Here is a 12,014-nt window from a genome sequence, read left to right on the forward strand (position 1 = left end):
AGAGTCGAATCTTCGCGCGTTTGGCCACGTCGATAAAGCAACTCGGATCTTACCGTCGGAGCGTGGGTAAGTCGCGAGCTGGCGCTCTCTGTGCGGTGAATTTCGGTGTAGCAGCGGAGTGTCCCATTTCGCCGAAATACGGCAGAGCTCGGTGTCTAGCTCGAGCGAGCTTATCCAGGTTCTGCGTGCGCGGATTGTCGGCGGCGGCGGCGGCCCGTGAAGTGAAGAGGAGACGAGCGCGAGCCAGACGACGGTGAGGAGAGAGAAAGAGGCGCGAGAGTAGTGTGAGTGCGGGCTAGGTTCGGCTGCAGGAAGGAAGAAGAAACGGCTGCTGCTGCTGGTCGAGGAGGAGAAGAAGAGGAAGTAGAAGCGCGTCGAGCAGTCGCAGAGTGCGAAAGAGAGAGAGAGAGAGAGAGAGAGAGAAGGAGCGAAGAAGAGCCGCTGCTGCAGCACTCGCACGCAGAGAGGGAGTGGAGAGAGCGAGAGAGAAGAGAGATAGAGCGAGCGAGGGATCGTGGCAGGGGAGCTCGCGGGACAGTAGCGCGAATGAAGGACAGCGGAGCAGCGGCGAAGAGCTGAGAAGGTGTGTGCGCGAGGGTGTGTGAGAGGAAGAGTGGAAGAGAGGAAGAGAGGAAGAGAGGAAGAGATAGTGTGCGGTGCTGCTCAGCGCTGCTGAAACCCCGTCGTCGTCGTCGTCGTCGTCGTCGTCGAGAGGCGCGGCCGGCCCGAAGGTGTTGCGCTTCTAGTGGCTGCCGTCGCCGCGCTCCTCCTTCATCTCCAGTGCACGAGGTCGAGCGAGCCGAGCAGCAGTAGTAACAGCGAGTGCTACGGTGTGACAGATTAGAAGAGCCAAGAGAGCAGCTGTACCCCGCAGTCGAGCAGCAGGAGCAGCAGACAGACATGTCCGACCGGGAGAGCCTCGACGAGCAGCCCCAGAGTGAGTATAACATCGCATCGCCGCGCGCGCGCTCGCGCGCCCTGTTACCAAGTTGAGAGCGCGAGAGAGAGAGAGCGAGAGAGCCGTCCTTGGGGTCTCCTGGCTAGAAGTGCCCGCGGAGCGGCTGTCAGCACCTGGGGAAAGGGGACGCATGGGGCCCGGTCTTGGGGGCGGACGACGAATCGGGCTTCTGTCAGCCGCGCCGCGAAACCTCCGAATTTTTCGCCAACGGAACTCTCTTTCTCTCTCTCTCTCTCTCTCTCTCTCTCTCTCTCTCTCTCTCGCCGATTCAAGATGGCCGGCGGTCCCCCCGCTCGCTGTGTGCTCTGCTGTAGTGTGTGCAAAACCTATACGTGCGCGCGCACGGACGACTCGCTCGTCGCTCCGCGTTACTACCCGTGCGCGGAGAGCGAGTCCCTCGTTCCCCCCTTAGGCTTGCGCGAGCGAGCAACGTTGCCGTGCTATAACTGTTAGCAGCAGTAGTAGCGGCAGCTACTATACTGCTTTTTTTCTCCTCGTCTCTCGCGGGCGCGCGCGGACTCCTTTCGGAGCGGAGAGTACACTCTTTGTCCTCTGTCCGCCTCGCAACAGCTGTCATTTCTCGCGAGGAGCAGGACGGCTCCGAATTCGTGTGCTCTATAGGGACTCGGCTCGCTTTATCTAATCGAACCGCCGCCGACGCCGCGCTGCGAACCTACTGTTTATTTATCTTGGAGCGATAATGCGCGTGATGTAACAATCGCAACACGCGCGCGAGATTGGGAGCAGCGCGCGTGCGGCCCAAAGCGCGACACGACTTGACACACGGTATATAGGTAATAATCGATGCGTGCGCGCGCGCATGCGCATTCCGCTCGAGATTTAAAATCGTGACCTGCTCTCTCTCGCTCTGTGTGTTTAATAGGATATAATACCTCGCTGGCGACTACGATATCGCGTACACGCACGTGCCCTGCCTCTCAGAATACCTATATCGAATGCTGAGCCTTTTTCTCTCTTTCATGTTGCAGAGTATGGAAACTCCGGAGGCATGGACGCCGGCGGCGCTGACTTCGACGCTGGTGAGTGTGGATTGTCTCTCTCTCTCTCTCTCCGCGGAGTCAGAGAGAGAGCGCGTTATAAATATAGCTCGGATGAATGGTCGCGAAGAGAGGAGAGAAGGCGAGAGTGAAGTAATGCACGCACAAGGGGAGCAGAGCTCCGCCCTTCAATGGAACTAGTTTTCATCCCGCCTGGTAACAGGTCTCTCATCCAGTCAGTCGCGAAAAATCGCTCGCAATCAGCCTCGTTTCTCTCGCACTTGTCCACGCATTAATAGCAGTGGGTAACTCGATCTGCGGAGGTGCGGGTGTGCTCGAAGGCGTAAAAATGCCGCGCAGGGTGTAAAAATGGAGTTGGAGAGAAGCAGAGTGAGCGAGATAGAGAGAAAGAGTGGGAGCGCGCGCGCGCGCGCGCGGGCGAGTAGTCAGCTGTCCGTGACGTAAGCAGAGCGGAGGGGAGCTTTGCCGATCACGTGGTACGGCCGTGTCACGTGGCGCTGCTGCTGGCTGTGCTCTGCTCTCGTCGCTCCGCTGCGCTGCTGCAGCCATGATACCCTATGCCTTGCTGCTGCCGCTGCATTCCTGCTGCATGACGCCGGGCTCCATGAATGATCGCACGTCATCCGCGACGACGAGGAGGTTCCACCGGCGTCTGCGGACTCCCACTACTTGCTCTCTTGCTTTATGTGTCATCCGTTGACTCTCTCGCTCGCTCTCGGGGAGGACGGCTCAGTCGAGCGATCGCTGCTGCCGCTGCTCCTAGTCTTTCACGACACTTGATATGGTGTGCTCCGCGCAATTGCAAGAGTTGTTTGCTCGTTGGGGAAGAATAGGCGAATGACTGATAGTGCCGAGCTTGGACTCTCCGGGGGATTTTCATGGCGTCGGAGAGGACGATCGACGACTCGGCCAATGGCTGGACCGACACGATGGGCAGGATACAGTACTGGCATCCGGAAGGTATTGACATTTCCTTTCGGAGTTTCGAAGATTCGAGCTGCCGTGTAGGCGAGACAGTCGGGCTTGTAAACAATGCGCTATAAATAAGCTCGGTGGACTAAAATTAGACGATCGGCTCTTGAACTTGATCGGTGCCAGTGAGAGAAATGTACTTTTCGAATCTCGTTATAGGCTTGCCAGTTTGTCGCTCCGTACGCTGACTCTCTCGCACCTGTAAAATTTCCACGTTTCCCCCAATAACGATTGTCATTCTCGTCGACACTAACCTCTACGCTCGTCTGCTCTTCTTCTCCAACTGCTTCTTCGTGAGTCGTCGAGCTTGCACTCGACTCGACGAAATTTCCCGAAGCCCCGGCAGCAGCAGCGTGTCCATACCAAGAATTCGAACCGGATGATCGCACGTATATTTACCGGCGTCTGAATCATCGCCGACGTCTCTGCACTTACTTATGGCGACTCGTATATACTTACATGCTCGAGCGCGAAAAATCAGCCGCTCGTCAGAGAGAGAGAGAGAGAGAGAGAGAGAGAGAGAGAAAGATCATTGCACTCTCGTGCGTCGACGACGTTCCTCGACAGAGAGAGAGAGAGAGAGAGAGAGAGAGAGAGCTTCTGCTCGGAGATGTGTCCTTGACACACACATAGACTGGTGCGCGCGCTGCCGAGGGGCGCCGCCACCTCCGCAATGGCTGCTGCTCTGCGGGCTATATAGTGTTACGAGCTCTCGTATATAGCTATAGGCTGCACACTCGCACACACCTCTGGGTTCGGTCTATCTCCTCGATGTGGCCAAAGGGATGCAGCGAAGCGATGAGAGGACGACGGGACGTGCGTAGCTTCTTCTGAAGGCTCGGCAGAGGGTGCATAGGGGACAGGACTCTGGGAGGAGGGTCTTTGACCCGCTGCTAAGCCGAAGCTTCGCTGCTATTGCTCTGCTGCTGCTGCTGCTGCTGCTGCAGCTGTTATTGATCGGAGCCGTGAGTGTGTTCGAGCAACATTGCTCCGCGCCGTCGTCTCGCTCTTTTCCTCACTTCTCTCTACTGATCCCTCCTCTGCGGGCTTGTACTCTTATCTGCGGCCGAATGCTCGATTTTTTTTTCGTTTCGAAGGCCTCTGGGGAGTCGATGCACCTGCGCCAGCGGGAGCTTTTTTATTACCTGCAGCAGTCGAGTGGATGAGTTTATGACTGCGTGGGCTTGAGTCTCCCCTTTCTGCTTTTCGCCCGCGCGATGAGGTCGCCTATTTAATTTGTCCTTCTTCTCTGGCTTTTTTCTCTCTTCCAACCGTAAGCTGGAATCGTATAAACAGTCGAGTTCTAAAATGGATTTTATCGCTTCGAAATAAAGCGCAAAGTTCGTCGCGGTGACGCTCCTATATACACTGATCCGCATAGAGGAAACGCATATTTAGGTCACAGTCCCTATAGAAACTAAAACTATCGCCCCATTGTCTGCGTTTTATTATTTATTGATGCGTAGCTCGGCCGGTCTTTCCGGCAAATAGAAAATATTCTCGATTGCCTTGAAATGATCTTGAGCCGCTCCTGGCGTCGAATTAGGGCCGCTCGATCGTACAGGTTGACCCAGTGGAGCAGGGAGTGTGTTTCTGCGTACTTTTTTACTCGCAAACACGAGTGATTTTTTGTTACGAGTAAAATATCCTGCAAAGGGTAATAATTTTGATGAAATGCCATTTTCAGGCCAACAAGGCCAGCAGGGGGAGCAGGAGCTGGCGACGAAGATGCTGCAGATCCAGAGCAAAAGATTCTACCTGGACGTGAAACAGAACAAACGCGGGAGGTTTATCAAAGTAGCCGAGGTAACGACAATAACCGACGATTTTCTCGAACAGTTTGTTTCGCATTATTTATGGGATGTGTGCTAATCGCCGACCTTCTCCTTTATTTTAGATCGGAGCCGATGGGAGAAGAAGCCAAATTTTCCTGGCACTCAGTACCGCGTCAGAGTTCCGGGATCATCTTTCGACATTCAGCGACTACTATGCATCTTTAGGTAAATTTTTCTCTATTGAGAGCTCGCTCGCCAAGTGACTGGCGTGTCTTTTGAAACTTTGGAGGATGTTTTGTTGTCAGAAGTGCGCGATGCTTTTTTGAATGTTTTGTGAGGCAGACCTTATTCTTAGAATACCAGCTGGTCTACTCCGAGTACGCATTGTTTCATTGCGAATTTCACTTTTTGCTGCAGTTGTAGACGTTTTTGGCAGCAATAATTTTGGAAGAAAAACTAGGCTGTTAATATTCGAGTTATTTATTTGTCTTAAAAGATTACCATTTTCACTTATTAGACAAAAAATGATATAGCAACTGCTTTATAACTACGCGTAATTAAAGGTAATCAATGCGCAGGCAGGCGCAGTAGAAACGGCTTGGATACGATCAGACGTAGCTTTCCCGGCTGTCAGTTACACTAGCTGTACAGAATTGTAATTCGCAATGAGTTCACTTTATATCTTGTACTTGACAATTACTAATTTGCATTGTTTTACGCAGGCCCTCCAAATCCAGAGAACGTACCGGACGATGGCAAGCTCAAGTCGGAAATGATGGTAAAGGACAACAGGCGATATTACTTGGACCTGAAGGAGAACTCGCGCGGACGTTTCCTGCGGGTGAGTCACCCTGTATGTACCGACCAGCAAATCAATCATGTATCTCTTATAATCGCACTAAACCGAGACTAAAAGCGTGGAAACTGCATGAGTCGTTGGCACACGAACCGCGTTTAGCGTGCACATATCACTCTTCCCCGCTTGTGGTTCGCAGAATTCGACGTTATTTCCATGTGCTCTCTTCGTGTGTTGCGTGCAGGTATCACAGACGATAACGCGTGGCGGCCCGAGAACGCAGATAGCGATACCGGCCCAGGGCATGATCGAGTTCCGCGACGCACTCACGGATCTGCTCGAGGAGTTCGGCACGGATGATGGCGGCTTCAAAGGTGACCTGCCTGACGGACGCTACATGCGCGTCGACAATAAAAATTTCTACTTTGACATCGGCCAGAACAACCGCGGGATCTACATGAGAATCTCCGAGGTACGTGCACCTTACCCTGGCCGTGGACGTTGGTCTAGCGTGAGGCGAGCTAACGTAAGTTTCCGATTTCAGGTTAAGACTAACTTCAGGACGGCCATAACAGTGCCGGAAAAGTCTTGGGCCAAGTTCCGCGATGTATTCGCCGACTACTGTGAAAAAATGAAGGAGGGAGGCAGCGGCCTTGCTGGTGGCATGGGCTCCGGTGTGGGCGGCATGCCCGGCATTGGTGGCAGTGGCAGCTCTCCGGGCGGCCCCACCAACGTCCTTGGCAATGACAACAAGGCCCAGGGGGTGGCGCAGGTATCGTCGCCGTCCGGCGCCTCGCAGCAGCAGCAGCAGCAGCAGCAGCCTAATCCCAATCCGAACCTAGACTCTCCTTTGATCAAGTGAAAAAGGCTTTAACTTAACACGAACTTTGGAAATTTACACCTATAACTCGTTTATTCGAATCGTTATGCGTACCTACAAGAGCGTATTAACAACTAATTGAAGCGTCTGTCAGAGAATCATCAAGAGTCGAGACAAATCTATCGTCGTCTTCTTCTACTCCTCCGTCGTCGTGGCCGTGATCTTTCTGCAAAGCAGAAGCGCCAAGAGCTGCTAAGTGTGTGAACGAAAGAAATATGATATATCTAATTTCCTGCTGTCCTACTAAAAATGGCCACCCGGGTACCTTTGAAAGGACTCGGGTGACGTGGTCATTTCTTGCTCTTAGGATCATCGATTACAAACAAAAAAGTCTTGATTGCGTATGCGCATACATGCTTCGATACGTGTGTGCCCATACGCGTACTGTAGCATATATATGTGTGTATATATATATATATATATATATATATATATATATTAAAAAGACGACGAGGCGAGTTGGAAGATATTTTCTTTTAATCGATGAATCACAGATCTTTTGAGAATGCGCCCGTGAGATTTAGAAAAATAAAATAATAAAATCCTAGACGGATACGAGTTGCCATCGATTAACGTTATAAGTTCTACCGTTCATTTCCTGATTGTTCGCCGGGCTTGACAGACAACTGGAAAGCATACGTACGTACATTATGCAATTAGCCTTTATTTGGGTTTGGTTCCTTATCAAAAATTCAATAGCCAAGCACTTTTTAATTACACTTTTAACACTATTCTTCGCTCTTCAATGCATTTCGTCCAATCGAGAGATTCCTTAGATGGGAAATGGACTGTAGTGAAGGTTACGTTACAATTGAATTTGATCGTTTAGATTTTATGGATAAATAGTTGTTATTATAACGATCGCGTCGCCCTGGAACAGAGCCGAGCATCGACCCTTCCAGCTTCGCTCTTTGCTCTTTGATAACTGACTCGCATGCAAGAGTTGCTATAGTGCTCTAAACGTGAGAAGTAAAGGATAAAAAAAAAGAATAAATTAATATTAATTAATTGTTTTTATTATAAGGGAGAAAATTATATTATGAAATGAGCCTCTGAGGCTTTTTATGAAGTGCGTTCGCAGGCTTTCGAGTGTGGACGTGATTTGATTTTTTGACGGGTGGCTGCTGACAAAAGGGTGGCTCTCGTCCCTTTCCTAAGCGACTGTTGATCGGTCCTGTACACTGTGACACCGTACATTCGTTTGCAAAACTGAAGAAAACGACGTCTCTATTAAATAATAATAATGAAATAATATATAAACATAGGGAGAAAAATGAAGAGATGCTAGGCCCATACGAATCTATATGATATTTACATTATATAACGTTAATTATGTTGCGCCCCATTAAACACTGCAGGCAGAAAAATTCACACGTACACACGGACACACAGAGATAACGTGCATACACTGTATATATAAAAAATCTTATATATCGTCTATGTATACTGTGTGTAAATACATCATCACGATTTTAAAAAGAAACAAATGATGAAATCAATACTTGTAAAGAACAAAGACACTCTCGAGGTACACATATACATGACAGGCACACAATTACACTTACGCGCATAAACACATATGCGAACATAATACGGAAGTTGCGTACCTAATTTACGTTACGTTTTGAGGTCGACGCGGCCGACTTCTAACACAATTGCATATTAGGTATGTATTACACGAAGGCATATTAGGTATTTATATAGAATCTATATAACTGTATAATTGTAACGAAATGCCAATGTCTGGCGGGACCCAGAAGAATTGGCATTCCAAATTTGACGTAGGCATACAACATTGTACTCTGCGTGATTAAGGATGAAAGAGCGAACGGCAAATCTTGATTATGTATTGGGACAAGAAAAAAATTGTTCAATAGTTCGAATCACTGTCCGAATTGGTCTACTCGATTATAATGTTTTGTTTACGTCCAGGCTTACTTGTGTGCGTAGAACGTAGCGTCGGGAGAATGTCAGTCAAAGAGAAAAGACAAAGACAAGAGGTAGAGGAGAATTAAAGTAGCGCGAATGTTGGCAGGCGTTTCTTCTGGGTCCCTTGTTTCGGACGCAGGAAGATAGATGACGGAGATAAGGGAATGCTTCAAAGACCTTTTCAAGTAATACGCGACAGAAAAGTGCAGGAAATATGATAAAAAAAAAAATGAAATAAAACAAAAAAGTAAACACACAGAAGTGTATAAGAGAGCTGGTTGTTAGAAATAGTTTGGTGTTTCGTTTGCTGTTTTACATCGTTGCATGACGGTTGATGGTCGGCCGTTTCTGATAAACTGCGATTTTACGTCTAGAAGTGAGAAAAAACAAATAATAATAAAAACCAAGTGAACATGATGCTTCACATTTAGTCGACCTATGCTCGTGATTGACAATGGGATAATCAATGCTGTTAATGCGGTCACTGCAAAACAAAAAATCACATCCGGCGATGTTCTCGCGCAGTTGCGATTGAAATTTTCGGGTTTCTGACGACTTGTTGACCTTTATAAATCGAAACACTGCGAGTAAAGCCAAATTTGAAGAAACAAAACAAATGCTGATTTTTGAATAAAAACTACAGAAAAACTTATCACTGACGTTCTTTTATTATGCAAAGAAAATTTCTATCGTTCATGTACGAGAGTCGCCTTGATGTTGCGATCGATTATTATGATAATATTAATTACGGTTATATTGTCATTAGTTATGATTATTATTAATTATTAACATTATTATTATTATTATTATTATTGCGATTACTATTATTCTATTAGTCTCGTTATTACCAGTACCAGTGGTGACGTTGTTCGTAAATTGCAACGAAGCTTTGATAGCGGTCGTTCACATTTCGAAGATGTCGATGTCGATGGGCTTTCTCTCACTTTGTAATGAAAGAAATATCCTTTTCTCCGGCTTCCTATATTTTACCCTTTTCTTGATTTTTTGATAATGCAATTAAAATGTTTTTCTTTATTTATAAAAACACTGTCGTTTGTTCTTTTTTGTTTTTTTAATTACTTCGAAAAATCGAAATATAAAAGTACACGATGATATATATACATATAGATGAGAGGGAGTAAGGATTAGAGTCAAAAGAGGACAGAAGTGAGGTGAGGATTAACAAAGCTATAGCTGGTCAAACGAGGTGGATATAAAGAAAATATTGAAAAAGTGCGTTCTGCCATTAAAATGTGCGCGTGTGCGTGTGCTTTTCTCTGTGTATGCGTGGGCGGCACTCGCGAGTGCGTCGAACTGTACATTACATTACCTCCCGGAAAGTGGAGAACAAAAAAAGCGACGACGATCGAGCTGTCATCGTGGCTCGATGCTAGACTGTGGGAAAGCGCGATAAAAATGGCTTTTTATTATCATTGCTATATGTATTAGTGATTCTCGATCGCAGATGTATTGTTTTCTGTGTAGGATGTCCGAACAGCCTGCCGTCTGGCCACGACGAACTCGATCGCGTCCGAGGAGGCGTTCCGGGCGTTCAACAGTTTTCAATAAACGATTCTTAACCGTTAATCAATTTCGAGAATATCGATATCAGCATAATATTATTGTTATATGATTATCGAGTCACTTTTATCGATAAGAGAAGGCCGACGAATGAAGTCGAGCATGAAACGTACAGCCAGAGATGCAGCAGGAGAAATTAGCGAGAAAAAAAAGTATAAAGAAAAAAAAATAAAGGATAAAGATTATAAATAAATAAAGTCGTAATGAATTGCATAAGGAAGTAAGATAACAAAAAACAATTAAGTCTTTCGAAGTTGAAGTTCGCAATAGCGATTGTTTCTTCGGATAGACGTTTCGCCATAGTTCGTAATATTTTAAATTATCAAACAGATGCGAGAAAGATTAAATAAAGTGTGTGGGCGAGAGACCGCTTGCTCTGCGTTTCTGAATTTCATTCTCTCACGTATTACGATGCACTTGTGTATTAGCTGCGTATGCTTATATTATTATATTCACGATATTACTTACTATATCGTTTCTCTGCGTTTTTCCTCACTTCCGTCTATGTACATTCTGGGAAGAGGCCTCGCACTTGAATTTATTTGACGAGGGACTTCTTCACCATAAAACGGACGATTATCATATGCGTTAATACACTGACGAGACTTCCGGCACTTTTATTTGTATTACATATTGTCTACACTCATTCCGTTTATCGTCACGAAGCCGAAAATCACGTCGTTCTACTGATTTCGAGGACAAAATTGCGATTAGACGATAGCAAAGTGAAAATAAGAAGGTGCTTGATTTAGATAAAAAGAAAAATACTTATTATAAACGTCGAATGTTCTGACGAAAAATCTATTGATGAATGTGAAAAAGAAAACGAAGCCCAGCGGAGAAACGGACGATTGTGATCTTTCGCCCATCGATAAAAAATCGTAGATAGAACAGCCATTTATATATAAAAGAAAACTTAAAACAAAATATATATATATTATATAAATATATATGCACACGCATACCTGATATGCGTGAGCGTGAATGTATGGGTGTGTGAATACATTAGATGAAACATTCATCGGGAATTGTAAAATCGAGAAGCCGCTAAATTTATTGGCAAAAAAAAACAACAAAATATACGAGAGTGAAGATGAATGACTGGGGTATTACATTTAAAGAGATAACAAAAAAAAAAAAAATACCATGAAAATAACGAAAAAACTTATGTCCACCCGAGAATAATTAAGCAATTGATGCTCGCTCGTTAGTAGAGATCGAAGAAAAAAAAATTCAAAAAAGGAAACACGAAAAACAAAGTAGTACGGCTCATGTTTGGAAAAAAAGGATCATCGCCTCGATGTTAAATGTAACACGTTTTACAAGGTAACAGAGCATTTCATTTTATAACATTTCTACTGTCTCTATACTTTCACCCAGCTTTTTTCATTCGATTCGATCTCTACGTTCTAAAGATTTGCCTCTCCGTCATTTTTTCTCATAGACTGTAATTCAGACGGCTCGTTACATTTATGATCTGCATTTTATTTTCAAACTCTCTTTTTCGCTTGTATTAACTCTGTTTTTACAAAATTTCTTTCGCTCCATGAGGCATTATACATTCTTGTATTTCTCATCATTGATCGCGCGCTACTACTATACGATTTCCGGAAATGTCAATTTAAAGAGAATAACATTATTATTATATTTTCGTGTTTCTTTGTAACCCCAACATTGTCAAAGTTTCCGCTTATGGATGTACCTTAAGTTATTCTTTCATTATAAGGTTCCTTTACTGTTTTAGTCATATAGTAGGAATGTAAAATTTTTAATGACTATATTTTTATTTAAGTTGGTTTAATAAAGATTAAATTTATCAATTTTTAAAACGTTCCATAATATCTGTGCTATGATGCGATTCTCAAACATACACGTATTCTGTACTTTTATTTTTCTTCCAAATTTACACCGCCGTATTTTGATTTCTCATCGCTCAGTTATACGAAGAGCGAAGAAATTAAAAGACACACGAGAGAAGCAAATCAAAACCCGTTTACGCACGCATCTGTATATGATATCTCCGTTCCCACGATCCGAAGATGAATCAACACTCAAGATGTGTCCACTTGTGCCTCCGATACGAGCATTTCCGGTAATCCATCTG

General features: G+C 45.6%; 1 protein-coding gene across 5 annotated transcripts; it reads left to right on the forward strand.

Annotated features, from left to right (window-relative positions):
* Window positions 1–77: 77 nt before the first annotated feature.
* Window positions 78–9,368, forward strand: LOC100117729 (transcriptional activator protein Pur-beta). Of its 5 annotated transcripts, none has more exons than XM_001601838.5 (7): window positions 78–937; window positions 1,948–1,998; window positions 4,637–4,755; window positions 4,847–4,949; window positions 5,447–5,565; window positions 5,765–5,992; window positions 6,065–9,368. In XM_001601838.5, the coding sequence occupies exons 1-7, from the start codon at window positions 901–903 to the stop codon at window positions 6,380–6,382; spliced, it is 975 nt and encodes a 324-aa protein (XP_001601888.1). In that variant the 5' UTR covers window positions 78–900; the 3' UTR covers window positions 6,383–9,368. The 5 variants fall into 5 exon arrangements, with proteins under 5 accessions (XP_001601888.1, XP_008206874.1, XP_016841125.1 ...); XM_008208652.4 differs by having other exon boundaries at window positions 125–937; window positions 5,447–5,577; XM_016985636.3 differs by lacking the exon at window positions 1,948–1,998 and having other exon boundaries at window positions 238–937; window positions 5,447–5,577.
* Window positions 9,369–12,014: the final 2,646 nt, after the last annotated feature.

Source organism: Nasonia vitripennis, chromosome 5 (assembly GCF_009193385.2).
Source record: "Nasonia vitripennis strain AsymCx chromosome 5, Nvit_psr_1.1, whole genome shotgun sequence".
In the NCBI taxonomy this organism is placed as follows: domain Eukaryota; kingdom Metazoa; phylum Arthropoda; class Insecta; order Hymenoptera; family Pteromalidae; genus Nasonia; species Nasonia vitripennis.

Excerpts from the sequence above, each read along its gene's own strand:
- LOC100117729 (XM_008208652.4), top strand. The coding sequence starts at position 901 with ATGTCCGACCGGGAGAGCCTCGACGAGCAGCCCCAGA. Across the intron at positions 938-1,947 it reads CCTCGACGAGCAGCCCCAGA|AGTATGGAAACTCCGGAGGC; the intron begins GTGAGTATAACA and ends TTCATGTTGCAG. Across the intron at positions 4,950-5,446 it reads CGACTACTATGCATCTTTAG|GCCCTCCAAATCCAGAGAAC; the intron begins GTAAATTTTTCT and ends TGTTTTACGCAG.